Consider the following 14810-nt stretch of genomic DNA (forward strand, 5'->3'; position numbering starts at 1 on the left):
ACCTCTGAAGTAATACCATACGGTGGTTCCAGAGGCTAGACAGAAAAAGAGAGAGAGAGTTGTGATTGTTAGTTCAGATTTAAATGTCTATTGACAGTTTCATAATATTTTTATGTACAAATCTTTATTGATTTTTGAGAAGCGTTTGAAGTAAATGATTAAATTCAAGTGTGTATGAATTTCCTCTTATATTTGCAGGCTCTTTTTTGAAAAGTTATATTTTTTTCGTTGCTGATGCATGTTTTCAGTGAAGTTCCTTAAGTATAATTATATCGCCAGTAATTTGTTTCTTATTCGTTCTCTTATAATGGTTGGTTGTTGGTCAGCTTAGAAATATTTGTCTCCTGGTACCTGATGCAGTGTTTTATATAGCAGTTGTAAAATTAGATTTTTTTTTAGAGTTGTATATTTTTACCAGACTGTGTTATGTAGAAAATTTACTGATAGTAAAAGATAGAATAGCAGCTGCCACTAAGCACTATGAAAACTAATGTGTGCAATTTCAATTACTATCAGTAAACTGGTTTTGGAAAATGGGATCAACTAATTTCTTCAATTGAATAGCACCTGTCTAATAAGCATTACTCAATTATATCAAAACTTTTCAAGTGGATAAGAATTCTTAGATTATAAACTCATATTTATAAGCAAGAAGGTAACTGAGGGTAACAGTTAAAAAAACACTGTAAAGATATCAAACTTAGTTGACACATCTTGACAATGTAATTTAGCAAATTGCCGATCTCCAAGGCAGAGTGATAGCGTCTTAGCTCAGGGGTCCTGGTTTTGAATCCCAGTCAAGAATGACATTTACAAATGCTACAAAATTCCTTTTCCCAAGTTCAAGCTTCTTTGTAAGTTTGTGTGGTAAATCAGTTTATCAAAAAATAAAATAAATTTCCTTAAAGTGAACTGTATTGAAGTTTTTTCAGTTGTTCTTTAGTTAAGAACTAATACAGTTATGCACTATAACTGTATAAATGTACAATACTATATATATTAACTGGCTCAGCTTGATGGCCTCTACATAGGCATTCTTAAACTGTATTCTTGTATGACTGTGTACCAGTATCAACTGGTAAACAGCACCTTAAAGTTACTGTTCATAACTGCTGTAAGTTGGGCAGGTATATTTAAAATACTGTCATTTAACATATTTATTATTGCAATCCCGTGCATTTGAATATCTGTTTTGATTATTGTATGTATAATACATTTTATTTCGAGGATATTTTTATTTTACTTTTATAAATTTCTAATTAATTTTAGTTATAATTACATTTTTATATAAAGTTTTTTATTTTTATTTAAAAATTGTGTATCATTAAAGTAATAGATCAACTATTAGAAGTATTGTTTTTACGATCTTGCACATTGCAGGTGACATTATAACTGAACAATAATTCTTGACCAAACTCCTTTTTAAATATTTACCTTTGCAATTAGTTTTAAGAATGGAATGGTTAACTGCTGGCAGAAGAGAGACTGCAAAAATGCTGGGCAACAATCATGTTTAATTGTTATAAAATAATATACAGTATACCAACAGATCCTGAGAAAAACACTTCAGTTTATTGAATGGTCCTTAAACATTGACAGAAATTTTATTTTTAACATCAGTGATGAAAAATGCACCCTTACAAACATAATTTTTGCTAAACTTTGCATCTTATTTAATTTACAAGCACATAGTTTTGCAAGAACAGAATCCTCCAAGGAATTCTTTATTCTTGTATTTAATCAAATGTACAAAATAGTTCATTTCCAACAACAAACCGAGTTATTTATTCTTTCTTTTAAAAAATTGTGCTTATATTTCAAGTGGCATGTTTTATATTTTTAATTTTAAAGTAATAATTTTATTTTTATATTATTATTTTTTTAAAAATAAAAGCTAATTTCCGTCAAATGAATTGATTGTTTGAAATGACACTTTACTGAAGGTACTATCTTTTATTTGTACTACCTTTATTACTTTACAGTTAGTGGTTGTTTTTTAATGTACACTAAAAGTTATTTATAAATTGTGAAAAATAAATGAATAATTTGCTTGTAGATTTTTACTTTATATTGGTAATCCTGAAAAGTCTTACAAGACAGAAGTTATATTTTAACATACTACTTGAATACGTAAATCTTATTTTTAAAAGTTATTTACAGTTTTAAAGTTTACACTCATTACTTTCTTTTTAGGGACGCTCAGTCAGAAGGAACAAACAATCAAAACAGAATATTGAACCTGAAGAAGTAAAAAGAGCTCCACATTCATTTGTTATACACAAAGGGGCAGTTGGGCAATACATTCAAGATCTTACTAAAGACTTTCGTAAGGTCATGGAGCCTTTTACTGCATCATCATTAAAGGTATATTAATGTTATTTTGTGTTACTCTATTGTGTTTTGTATTCTTTGAAATATTTGTTTGTAACTTATTGTTAATAATGGATCTGGTGTTATTGAAGTTTATTCTGTGTTACACATAATTGAAGTTTACTAGCAAACTTCAATCAAACTTATTACTACTATTGTAATTTTGTTCCAAATATCCCTATCTCATGATTTTAAGTTGTTATAAAAAGTTTATACAGTTTTATTTTTGTTATAATGATTTCACCAAACGTACTAGTAAAATACTGATTCTGGTATGTGCTACTTTTCAGTACTTTAAAAAAAATCATGGGGTTTATTACTTTTATTGTTGTTGTTGGTTATCAGTTTGTTTGTAGCCTTTTAAAATTGACCTTTTTAGTAATCTGTTCAAAGATAGGGAAGTTTCCTTTCTACATCAACAAAAAAACTGAGAATTACACATATACATTATTTTGCATGGTTTATACAAAAAAAAAATTGGTGATTACAATCATCGTGTTCTGTGAGCCGTCATTTCATATTCTCTCTATTTTTGCAGTTGTAATTGTAGTATTTCTATAGAGTGCTTTGTAATAAGAGTTCTCATAAAAAATTTGTTTTCACAGACACACTTTTGTTCTTCATTGTGGGAAATTATGATTTGTTTAAGAAAATTAGTGTATTTATTAGATAATAAAAAATATTAATAAACTATATCTCATACAATTTGTGTGTTGAGAAATTGCATCTATTACTTTGGGAGGCTATTTTTGTTAGTTTATGAATATGCGGCCATTTTTTAAAATGGAACTTGCAACTGGATATCTTTATTTAGAATAATAAATAAAAATTACATCAGATAATCATCTTCACCTAAAGCCAAATATTTTTAATTAAAACCCTGAAAATTAAAATCATGAATATTGATTTACATTTTTTAAGAATAATTATAAAAAATAAATTTGATTTTAGTGTGAACTTTTTAAGAAACAGGAAGGTGTAAAATTTTAAAACCATTTTTCATTAAAGATTTTGCCTCATGTTCTTAAATCTCCCCATAAGGAATACATTCTTTTCATTAGATATTATTACTTTAAAGTTTTATTTTTATTAAAAAGTATTTTTCTAAGTTTTAGAAACCTTTCTAAAGTTTCATTACTGAAGTTCATTTAATGCTGCTCTTCATTTTTTTGACACAATCTTAAGTAGACCAAAACAAATTAACTGTTTTCAGACATTATTACTACTTTCACCAGTTGTATGTTGTTAAATAATTTTTATTTTGGTACCTAATTAGTATTTATTTTTATATTAACTTTTTATTTCAATTAGCTATCTTAGTAACTGACCTTTTTATTTCATTCTTAAATTAAACATTAAATGTGGATACAGTATAGAATAATATATATTGTGACATGTAGTTGTTTGATTGTAGACAACATTATAATAGTTATATAGTAAAAAAAGAGGCAATATGTTTAATGTATTAATGTCATTAGAAGATATGTATTGTTATTTTTGCTTTACACTCTCCTGGTATTTTTTATTGGCTGCTCTGCAGTAAAGCAGAGCAGATTTCTGAGGTACAAGTGACACCAGCCATAATGGCTTTCTCTGGTGTTCATTAATTAGGTAGTCCCTGGGCTCCATTTTGATGGTTTGGCATGCTGATATGCAACATTTTGTTTTGATAGTGAAAAAGGGAATGGGAAACTTCTCAGTTATAATAGTCTTACTTTCTGTAGTAAACTTGGCATGAAATTTTGTTACTTTAAGAATGTCTATGGCAGTTTCAGGAATAACTTGTATTGCATCTGATCACCTACAATGTTTTTGTCTATACCTAATTTGCATACATGGTAAAAAAGTTTTATTAGAATAAAGGTAGCCTTTTTTCAGGACCAACTTATTGTATACCTTACAGAAGGTTCTTAAGAGACATGGTTAAAACAAAATATAAATAATAAAACAAAACAGAAATTAAAATAAGGAGGTATCAGGAAAGTATATAGAGAGCTTTTGGGAAGGCAGGCAGGAGTTGTTTAAGATTTATGAGGCAGCTAAAAATAGGTACCAAATTTCAGAATAATCACCTGCCATCTTACGAATTATTTGGTAATATGCATGTTACCGAAAGTCCAGAACACTAAACTTAGCAGTACACAAACATCAAAGATGTAGTACGTGTTTTGTTATTTTTTCCCTGGCATTGACTGCTGTGTTCATTAGGCATTAAATAAGGCCAACAGCATGCTAAAAAACTGCATTAAACATTGTTTAACATTTGATCATCTTTGTAAACTGGTTAATTACATGGTTTTCCTTGTTTGCATTATTTCATTTTTATTTTTCAGTAGTTTAGATCTGTATCCTCTTTTTTTTAGTTTTCATCATTAATTTTGTATTATAGTCTTTATTAATGACCCAACCATAGTTTTTTGTTTTCATAAAATTTATCTATCTAAATTTTCATCCCTTCTATTATTAAAATACAGATTATTAAAATGTAGCAGGAATGTGTTTTACATATTCTGTAGAAGTATCTAAACAGTATGATGAAGCGACATTTCAAATTTTTTATAACCACTTGTCATTATCAACAGAATATCAAATTGATATAATATTTGTCAGGATCAGTAAAAATATAAAAAAATGTATTTTGATGTAATTTAATGTGGGTAGTCAAAGATAATGATTATGAATGAGTAAATTATTTTTTTTTAAATTTATAACTTTAGCCATTGATAGCATCTTAAACTTGCAAGGCGTCTCCCTGAAAATAAGCAAATTGTATGATTTAACATAATTAAAAAATAAATGAAACAAACATTGAACATTTACAAAATGTTAGTCCTAAAGGAACAAAATTTGATTAAACAAAACATTCAGAAATAAAAAAGAACATAAACTCATATCAAAGAATATTAAAGTATGTTGAGAATTAAAAATAATTTTAAATACCAGAACTGATCCAATTAATAAATTATTGCAGTTTATGAAAACTTAATTCTTCTGTAAAGAATTAATAAAATAAATAAATAAACTTCTTAGAAATAACGATTCATCAGATTCCTAGTTTTCTGGGTTTTAAGAATTTATAAGGAAAACTTTCATTCTGGTATTTTCTTTTTTTATTATTATTATATCTCTAAATAAATTTGTATCCATAATAAAAATCTAAAGCTTATGTCATATTTAGTATTAGAAGTAACATCGAATTAGTAAAAAATATTAATAGAAAAGGTCAAAATTTTATTCTTATTTATGCGTAGTTCTCGTCCAACAACGCTTCACCCTACACCGATGATGTGCCAAGAACGACACAAAAAAAATGAAAATTTTAAATGGTCTTATAAAATTATGACTACAATGCGGAAATTGTTTGGTTTTTAAATGAAACGCTGAGAAATTTGAATGTTTGAACAAAGAAATTTTATTAACATAATTTATCTTAAAATTAATATTTTTATAATGGGATTCACCCTTTGATGCCAGCTGGACGCATGCTACATTATAAAGAGAAAGTCATCTTCACACACATTCGACTCTTCACCACGTTGTTCATCTCCCGCTGTTAACAGCATACCTGGTCGCCGATCTTAATTTCTTGATACTGCTTCTTCCATGTCCAGAGTGAGAGTGCTAGTGCCCTTCCCACACACTTACTAGCCGGCCGGAGAAACAAAAATAATTACCTTCCCTTTCCAACAAAGTTTCTTACATTACAGATCGCATGCACGAGAACTTCAACATCTTAACAATAATACACATCTACTTAATACTAGTAAAAAACATGTTACTTATGTTAAATGTCATACAATTAAATACAAGTTACAATATCAACAAAAAAATTACTTACATTAAAGCTAATACAATGTCATACAATTAAATACAAGTTGCAATGTCAGCTTTATTTTTTATTCATGAGGTTTGACACGCCTCATTTATGATATTAAGTGTATTTAAAGAAGTACTCAGTAAAAATAATATTAAAAAATCAATTTTCAAATGAAGTAATGTCTTTAGTAAAACAAGTCAAAATTACTTTTAATTCTAACTACTATTTACAAGAGTGAACTCATCTTCGAATAGCCTAAGGTCCGAATTATTTTTGCAGTAAAAAGAAGACATAATATTATTTCAATTTATTAAATCACTAAATTACATTAAATCATTTAATTATTACTAATATTTCTAACTCTTTAAGTAACAATAAAATAAAATGATGCATTATTGTATTAATGACATTTGATATTATATGATGACAAAAGTCAATTTAGAACACAATTTAATACTGAAGAAGCTACATAGTTTAAAAATAATAATACAGTTAGAAAACAATAATAAATTTCATATTTTAGTTATCAGTATAAAAAAAATATACAAATAAATTCAAACAGGTATCTAATGAAAAACAATATTTAATAATAATTAATAAAACAGTAATAATTCAAATTAACATTTTCATACTACTTCAAAAGTAATTTTGTGTAGTATAATTTAATAGAATAGTATAGTAGAATGAATAGCAATGAAAATGGTTATAATATATACCAAAAAAAATTAATTAAATTTATATTTATATTTTTTTTTTTTGTCTTCAGTCATTTGACTGGTTTGATGCAGCTCTCCAAGATTCCCTATCTAGTGCTAGTCGTTTCATTTCAGTATACCCTCTACATCCTACATCCCCAACAATTTGTTTTACATACTCCAAACGTGGCCTGCCTACACAATTTTTCCCTTCTACCTGTCCTTCCAATATTAAAGCGACTATTCCAGGATGCCTTAGTATGTGGCCTATAAGTCTGTCTCTTCTTTTAACTATATTTTTCCAAATGCTTCTTTCTTCATCTATTTGCCGCAATACCTCTTCATTTGTCACTTTATCCACCCATCTGATTTTTAACATTCTCCTATAGCACCACATTTCAAAAGCTTCTAATCTTTTCTTCTCAGATACTCCGATTGTCCAAGTTTCACTTCCATATAAAGCGACACTCCAAACATACACTTTCAAAAATCTTTTCCTGACATTTAAATTAATTTTTGATGTAAACAAATTATATTTCTTACTGAAGGCTCGTTTAGCTTGTGCTATTCGGCATTTTATATCGCTCCTGCTTCGTCCATCTTTAGTAATTTTACTTCCCAAATAACAAAATTCTTCTACCTCCATAATCTTTTCTCCTCCTATTTTCACATTCAGCGGTCCATCTTTGTTATTTCTACTACATTTCATTACTTTTGTTTTGTTCTTGTTTATTTTCATGCGATAGTTCTTGCGTAGGACTTCATCTATGCCGTTCATTGTTTCTTCTAAATCCTTTTTACTCTCGCCTAGAATTACTATATCATCAGCAAATCGTAGCATCTTTATCTTTTCACCTTGTACTGTTACTCCGAATCTAAATTGTTCTTTAACATCATTAACTGCTAGTTCCATGTAAAGATTAAAAAGTAACGGAGATAGGGAACATCCTTGTCGGACTCCCTTTCTTATTAGGGCTTCTTTCTTATGTTCCTCAATTGTTATTGTTGCTGTTTGGTTCCTGTACATGTTAGCAATTGTTCTTCTATCTCTGTATTTGAACCCTAATTTTTTTAAAATGCTGAACATTTTATTCCAGTCTACGTTATCGAAAGCCTTTTCTAGGTCTATAAACGCCAAGTATGTTGGTTTGTTTTTCTTTAATCTTCCTTCTACTATTAATCTGAGGCCTAAAATTGCTTCCCTTGTCCCTATACTTTTCCTGAAACCAAATTGGTCTTTCCCTAACACTTCTTCCACTCTTTTGATCAGATTTATATATAAAAATGAAATTATAAATTTACATTATTAAAAGACAAATAATAATTTTAATATTTTATGGTACCAACATATAAATTTTATAAAAAATATTTAACTGACTATAAAATTACTTTTAAAACTACTAACAAAGAAATAATAAATCTAATTCTAATATTTTCAGCAGAGCTGGTATTGTAGGTATCTAGTGTGAAAACAGGTAATGTTGTATACTTTGTGTGTGAGAGCAAAGTTGCTCTCTAGTTTAAAAAGACAGTGGTTTTGATATGATAAAAATTATTTATAGACAGTACAGTTCTTTACATTCAAATCATCAATAATATATGTTTATTTTTACAGGTTCGCAAGAAGAATTCTGTTAAAGATTTTGTTTCTGTGGCTGGCTTATTGCACGTCTCTCATCTGATCATGTTCACCAGAACTGATGAGTCTGGATATATGAGAATATGTAGATTACCTCGTGGTCCAACACTTACATTTAAAATTTATAATTATTCTTTATCAAGGGATATCTTATCTCAACTTAAAAAACAATATATTATTAGTAAAGAGTACAGGCATTCTCCGTTAGTTGTTTTGAACAGTTTCTCTGGTGAAGGTGCTCATATGAAATTAATGACATCAATGTTTCAGAACATGTTTCCACCAATAAATTTGAGTAAAGTAAGTGTTATTTTGTAAACTTAACCTTTAGTATAGTTGAAAAAATATAGTTGTAAAGTCATAAGTAATCAGAAGTATATTTTATGTTCACCAATGTTTTTTTTACAGAAGGTACTGTGATGTTTTTCTCTTTACTTTACTTTGTCTAAGATATGTGGTTTCACAGATTTCCTTGCATAATTAAACATAGGAAGTAAATTATTCTGTTAACACATTGAAATATCACTGAAACCTGGAGTTTGTATCAGTTTTTAATTGAAACTGAAGTTTTTCAATGATGATAAAATTCTGCATATTATCCATAGATTGTTATAGTTCTCAGATACCATTTTCTATGATCTATCAAAGGTCTTTGATGACTGTATGACCCATATTTTCCTTTTACTTAAACTGATTCATAAATTTACAGTCACTTTTATTAATAGCTTTATTATAGCATTATTTTTACTTTATGTACAATTTAAAAAATTCTTATAATAATTTTATCAAACATTTTAGCCTGTTGGTATGATTATATAATTAATAAAGAACTCACTTACCAACAATTCTTTCAACAACAATTCCATCATCAGGAACTTAAAAATTTTATATTAACTTAATAAAACTAAAACTTCATCATGTAAATTTGTTTATGTAACGTAATATAGTGTAACAGTGGTCATCATAAAATTATGGTGTTTAAAATTATGTTGGGGACTTAACATCCTGTCATTATGAATGTCTCCACCGTTATCAAATATATAATGGTGGAGGTATTCATTATGACAGGACATTAAGTCGACATAATTTTAAACATATGATGACCACTGCTATATTATATTTCTTACATAAACAAATTTAGATGACAATGAAGTTTTATTAAGATTATAACATAAAATTTTTAAGTTCCTGGTGATGGAATTTTATTCTGAAAGCACCTGAACATATATATAAAAGAATTGTTAGTAAGTGGGTTCTTTAATTATTAATTTAAAAAATATTTACTTTGCAATATGTTGGTGTTTTGTTTCATTTGCTTTGCATACATATATATTTATTTATAGACAAGTATACCAGTGGGTGATTCACAAAGTTCATATAAATTTGTGTGAAATGCTTTGTTTTTTACTTCTTATTGAGAAAATTTTTTTTGCCAATTTCTGCTTTTAGTTATTCTGTTTGACCTATTTAAAACAAACCAAGCATGACAGAAAATATTATGATTTTAAATTAGACCAAATTAACTAATAATAATATTACAATCAGTAATTAATATTAATTATTTTGTAAACTTAACCTTTAGTATAGTTGAAAAAATATGGTTGTAAAGTCATAAGTAATCAGACGTATATTTTATGTTCACCAATGTTTTTTTTTACAGAAGGTACTGTGATGTTCTTATTTTTAAAAAAGTGCATTATTTTTACTTTATGTAAAACTTTTTAAATTATAACTTTGGACTTGAAAGATCTAAGTGCCAAAAAGTCGCTTCTTGGTAAAATGAATTTAAAGTTTTATACCTATAAAATTACCCAATTTAAAATTATGTTGAAATGTACAGGCTGTTTGAATTAAAAGATACCCGGGTTAATTATTATTATAAATTATTATAGTTATAATAATTTATAATTTGGAATTGTTAATAGTGAATTAAGTTTAATATTATTAATTTCTTTTTTTGTAAGTCTAATTATAAGAATATGTTTAGTTATGACAAAACAGTTCAGATTGCAGAAAATTAAAGAAAAATATTTTCCTGTCTTTGCAGTATTATGTTTTGACTCTGAGCAATAACTTAAAAATATAAATCTTTTCTTACTGTAGAACAGAAAAAAAATCTTTTTAATGGAATATTATGTTTCATTTCAGAACATTTTTAGGTGGGAAGTAATATAAAAAGTAAAGATAACAAAGTTGAAATAAAGAATATATAATACAAGCTGTACATAGATTGCCATGATCAGCAGGTGGGATCTATCACCAATCACAATAACTATCAAATAGAAGATTTCAATATAAATTCATGTGTACATTAAAGGGGTTGACATAGAAGTTGAATTTCACAAAAAAAAATCCTTTCTTTTTATTTTTGACACTTATCAATTTCAGCTGCAAGTCCTAATTTTAGCTTAAATTATTATATCCAATATTAATAATATTGACGTTTATACAGGTTACATGTGGGAGATGGATGGATTTTAAATAAGCAATTCTCTGTTAATTTAAAATTAAATTATTTGTATTAACATAAAATTAAAGCTCAATACATACCATTTGAATGCAATTATATTCACCATATTTATGAAAAATAATGTCCTCTTGGTGATGTCCATCAGTTTGAATGTAGTTCTCAAGTTTTCTCAAAATCCTTCACAGGATAAATTGTAGCAATTTCTTGAATTGTGGCATTCTTTAACTCGTGCAAATTGCTGGGTTTATGATTGTGGACATGGTTTTTGAGGTACCCCCACAGAAAATAGTCACAGACTGATAAATCGGGAGATCTTGGAGGCCATTGAATATTGCCAAAACATGACATGATGTGTCCAGGAAACATGCATAGAAGAACTGCCATTGAATCGTTTGCAGTGTGTTCTGCAGCACCATCCTGCTGGAACCAAACATTTTTTAAAGTGATTCTTCACCTTTGCATTCTGGTAAAGAATGTTTGAAGCATGTGAGTATATTGAGTCAAATTAACAGTGACAATATCATTTCCTTAAAAAAAAAATACAGTCAGATAATGCCAAAAGAGCTAACAATGCACCAGACTGTCACTTATTGAGAGTCCAGAGGACACTGGTGAATGATGTGTGGATGTTCAGGAACTCAGGTTTTACTGATTTATGGTTCCGTTCAAATGAAGATGAAAATCGCTTGCATTCCGTAAGTAAAGTTGTCGTGTGCAACAAAATCTGTTACTTTTAACTGTTGCACAATAAGAATTTTATATGGGTCTTAATTCTTTATGTAAAATTTATCTAACAGGGTTCATGATTGATTGCTAACTCACTAGCATGTTGTCTAGCTGACCGTCCTGAGCTTCTGACGAGCACTTCCCTTACCCTTGTAATGTTTATTCGTTGCACTGCATCTTGGGCTTTTATGCTTCTTATTCATAATGTTTCCAGTTGATCTTAAATGTTCTACCCATCTGAGGATTGTGTTATGACTCGCAACAGTTCCATGCTGGCCGAGATTGAATTTGATACAAAAGAGTTGCTGTGTAGCTGTAATAGACTCACCACTTCTAACAAAACTGTCATATACGAACATCCAAAGTTGCAAGTTCCACAGCTTTATTGTTACTGAAATGGCATCGTGTGAGGAGTAGATCTATCCCACCTCAACATTCTCCTACCACTGTGCTCTCAGTAGTACACAGTTTATAACCATCTGTCTCCTGTATGTCACCTGGTATTAACACTAAGTTCTATTCCTTTTTTGTTGCTAAATTTTGAGTAAATATTTAAAAAAAAAATTTATGTCATTAAGGTCAATTTAGATACTGTGCGTCGCTGTGTTCTGTTCAGTTACAACCCTGAAACAAAGATGATTGATTTTCGTCACTATGGTATAAGAGTTGTACCTGTTGGCTTATCACGGGGTGTGAAAAAGATACTTCGCAGTAAAGTACCTAATTTGAGCCGGTGTAATGATGTATCAGATTTTATTATGAAGTAAGTAATTTTGTTTAGCTAAGAATGTGTATAATATGTAATGAGTTGAATTTATATAATAATTTTTAATAAATCTTTTACACTCTATTCTGAATTTGTAAAGTAAACCTCCTCTTCAAGCTGTCTTGATTTTCCATTAATGTTAAATGGAAAGAGTTTTTATTATAGTATAAATATTTAACTATAACTTAATTATTTTTCTTAAGTAATCTTTTCTTTTATTTTTCTCCCTTTCCATTATATAACCTTCTAATTTATTGTGTTATATATAATTGGACAGAATAAAACTAATTGAAATAGTAATTATAATGGTTAATAGTAGTAAAAACTATAGTAATAATTTAATTGGAATAGATCTCTTCTAGAGTTGGTTTGTGATAAACTACTATCTCCAGTATCTATAAGGAATTAGACGTTTTAATAATTTATCCATTTTAATTTAATAATTTAATTGGAGTAGATCTCTTCTAGCGTTGGTTTGTGATAAACTACTATCTCCAGTATCTATAAGGAATTAGACGTTTTAATAATTTATCCATTTTATAGTATTGTATTAATTTTTATACATGTACATAGTATTGTTAACAACAATGACAAAACAATAATAATACTGTCAGCTAGGTAACATATAAAAATAACTTGAATTGCTAAAAAAAATTTCTTTAAAAATTTTACTTATTGATTGAAACTTTAATCTCCTTTAAAGAACTCTCCTTGTGACTGAACGCATTTGTTCCAATATTCTTCCCACTGCTGGAAACATTTTTGGTCCCTAAAGAGACATGTAGACTAAGGCCTGCAGCACTTTATTTCTGACTTCCTCCATAGTAAAATGCTTCCCTTAGAATTCTTTTTTGGGAAAAAGAAAAAAGTTGCAAGGAGCAAGATTGGGCGAGTAGGAAAGGTGAATGTCAACAATCATCAGTTTTTTGACAAGTGCTGTTTGGTGTGGAGGGGAATATGAGAGGAGGTATCAAGTGCAGAAACCAATTGCCACTCTCCTTTGTTGCCAGGCATATTCATTGCACACTCCTGCAATCTTCTCAGCTTGTCCAAGTAGAAATGTTGATTCACTGTAGGCCCAGGAGAAATTGGCCATGGCTGGAAGGAGGAGGTTGAGGGAGATCACAGGTGGGGCAGGTGGAGAGGACCAAGTACTTGGGTGTATGGCTGCAGGCAAATAGAAGCTTTGATGAGCATGTCCAGTAGGTTGTCAAGAAGGCTGGAGAGGTCTACGACGGCGCTGGGCAGGCTTATGCCCAGGTCTGGGACTCCCAGAACCTCCATAAGGAGGTTAATCATGTCAGTGACCACCTCAATCGTGTTGTACACTGTGCTCACATGGGGAGAGGTGCTGTGTGTGTGGGGCCAGAAATGGGCTGAAGGCCATGCAGCACAGATTGGCACTGGGTTATGGCGACGTTCAGAACGGTTTTGGGGAAGGCGGTCTGTTTACTGGCAGGATTGCCTCTGGTCAGGTTACTGGTAGGGGAGAGATCTCAGAGGCAAAGGAGTGTGGTGCTGGGGGAAGCCAGGTAGCTTATTGAGGGCTGGTTGAACCAATAGGACATGTCAGAGAAGGATAGGTGGACCTAGAGACTTATTGTGGGAATCCTGCCGTGGCAATGCAGGAAGCATGGGGAGCTGAATTACCATCTTACACAGCTCCTTACTGGCCATGGTGAATGGTGAATTTGGATCATAACTGCACAGGTTCCGCTTACGTGAAGACCATGATGTGGGGAAGTGGACACACTTGAGCACACCTTCTTTGGTTGTAGGAGGTGGGTGCTGCTGCAGAGAGACCTCGGAGAACTTCATCTGATGCCGGATAACATACTGGAGTGCATGCTCAGTGGAGAGAGAGGTACTCAGATCCTTAAGGAAAAAGAGCGACAGGGTCAGAGAACTACCATAGGGTAGGGTGAACAGCCTCTTTCAGGAGAGGTGGAATGCTTTGGCGTTCCACTTGTTGAGTTAATATCCACCTTGGTTAGGGTAATTACTTTATGTATTTACCGCTGGTTCAAATAATAAAAAAATATAGACATTTATCACTTCATAATTAGATATAATCCTTTAATATTTGAATGAATAATACAAGATTATGTATAAGTGTATATAAATGCTTTTAATGATTCCATAAATGAAACTTTGTTGAAGAATATATTTTGTGTGTTGAGTCCATGAAGATTGCTAGAAGAAGCCTGGAAGAAGACTAACTGAATGTAATATGGAGCCGCTGAATCATCAGGAGCTGAATACATATGAAAGGAGCTGAATGAACTGTATGAAGTCGAGTGCAGCAGACAGGAGCCGAGTGTGAACTG

At 30.0% G+C, this 14810-nt stretch overlaps 1 protein-coding gene across 1 annotated transcript in view; it reads left to right on the forward strand.

The window, feature by feature from the left end:
• Window positions 1-14810, forward strand: part of ppan (Brix domain-containing protein peter pan) — a 38528-nt gene that overhangs the window by 1018 nt on the left and 22700 nt on the right. Inside the window, exons 2-4 of the mRNA XM_075382246.1 lie at window positions 2194-2364; window positions 8498-8821; window positions 12296-12480. Of these exons, the coding sequence (XP_075238361.1) occupies window positions 2194-2364; window positions 8498-8821; window positions 12296-12480 (680 nt within the window). The remainder of the gene's footprint in view (window positions 1-2193; window positions 2365-8497; window positions 8822-12295; window positions 12481-14810) is intronic.

Source organism: Lycorma delicatula, chromosome 1 (assembly GCF_047948215.1).
Source record: "Lycorma delicatula isolate Av1 chromosome 1, ASM4794821v1, whole genome shotgun sequence".
Classification (NCBI taxonomy): Eukaryota; Metazoa; Arthropoda; class Insecta; order Hemiptera; family Fulgoridae; genus Lycorma; species Lycorma delicatula.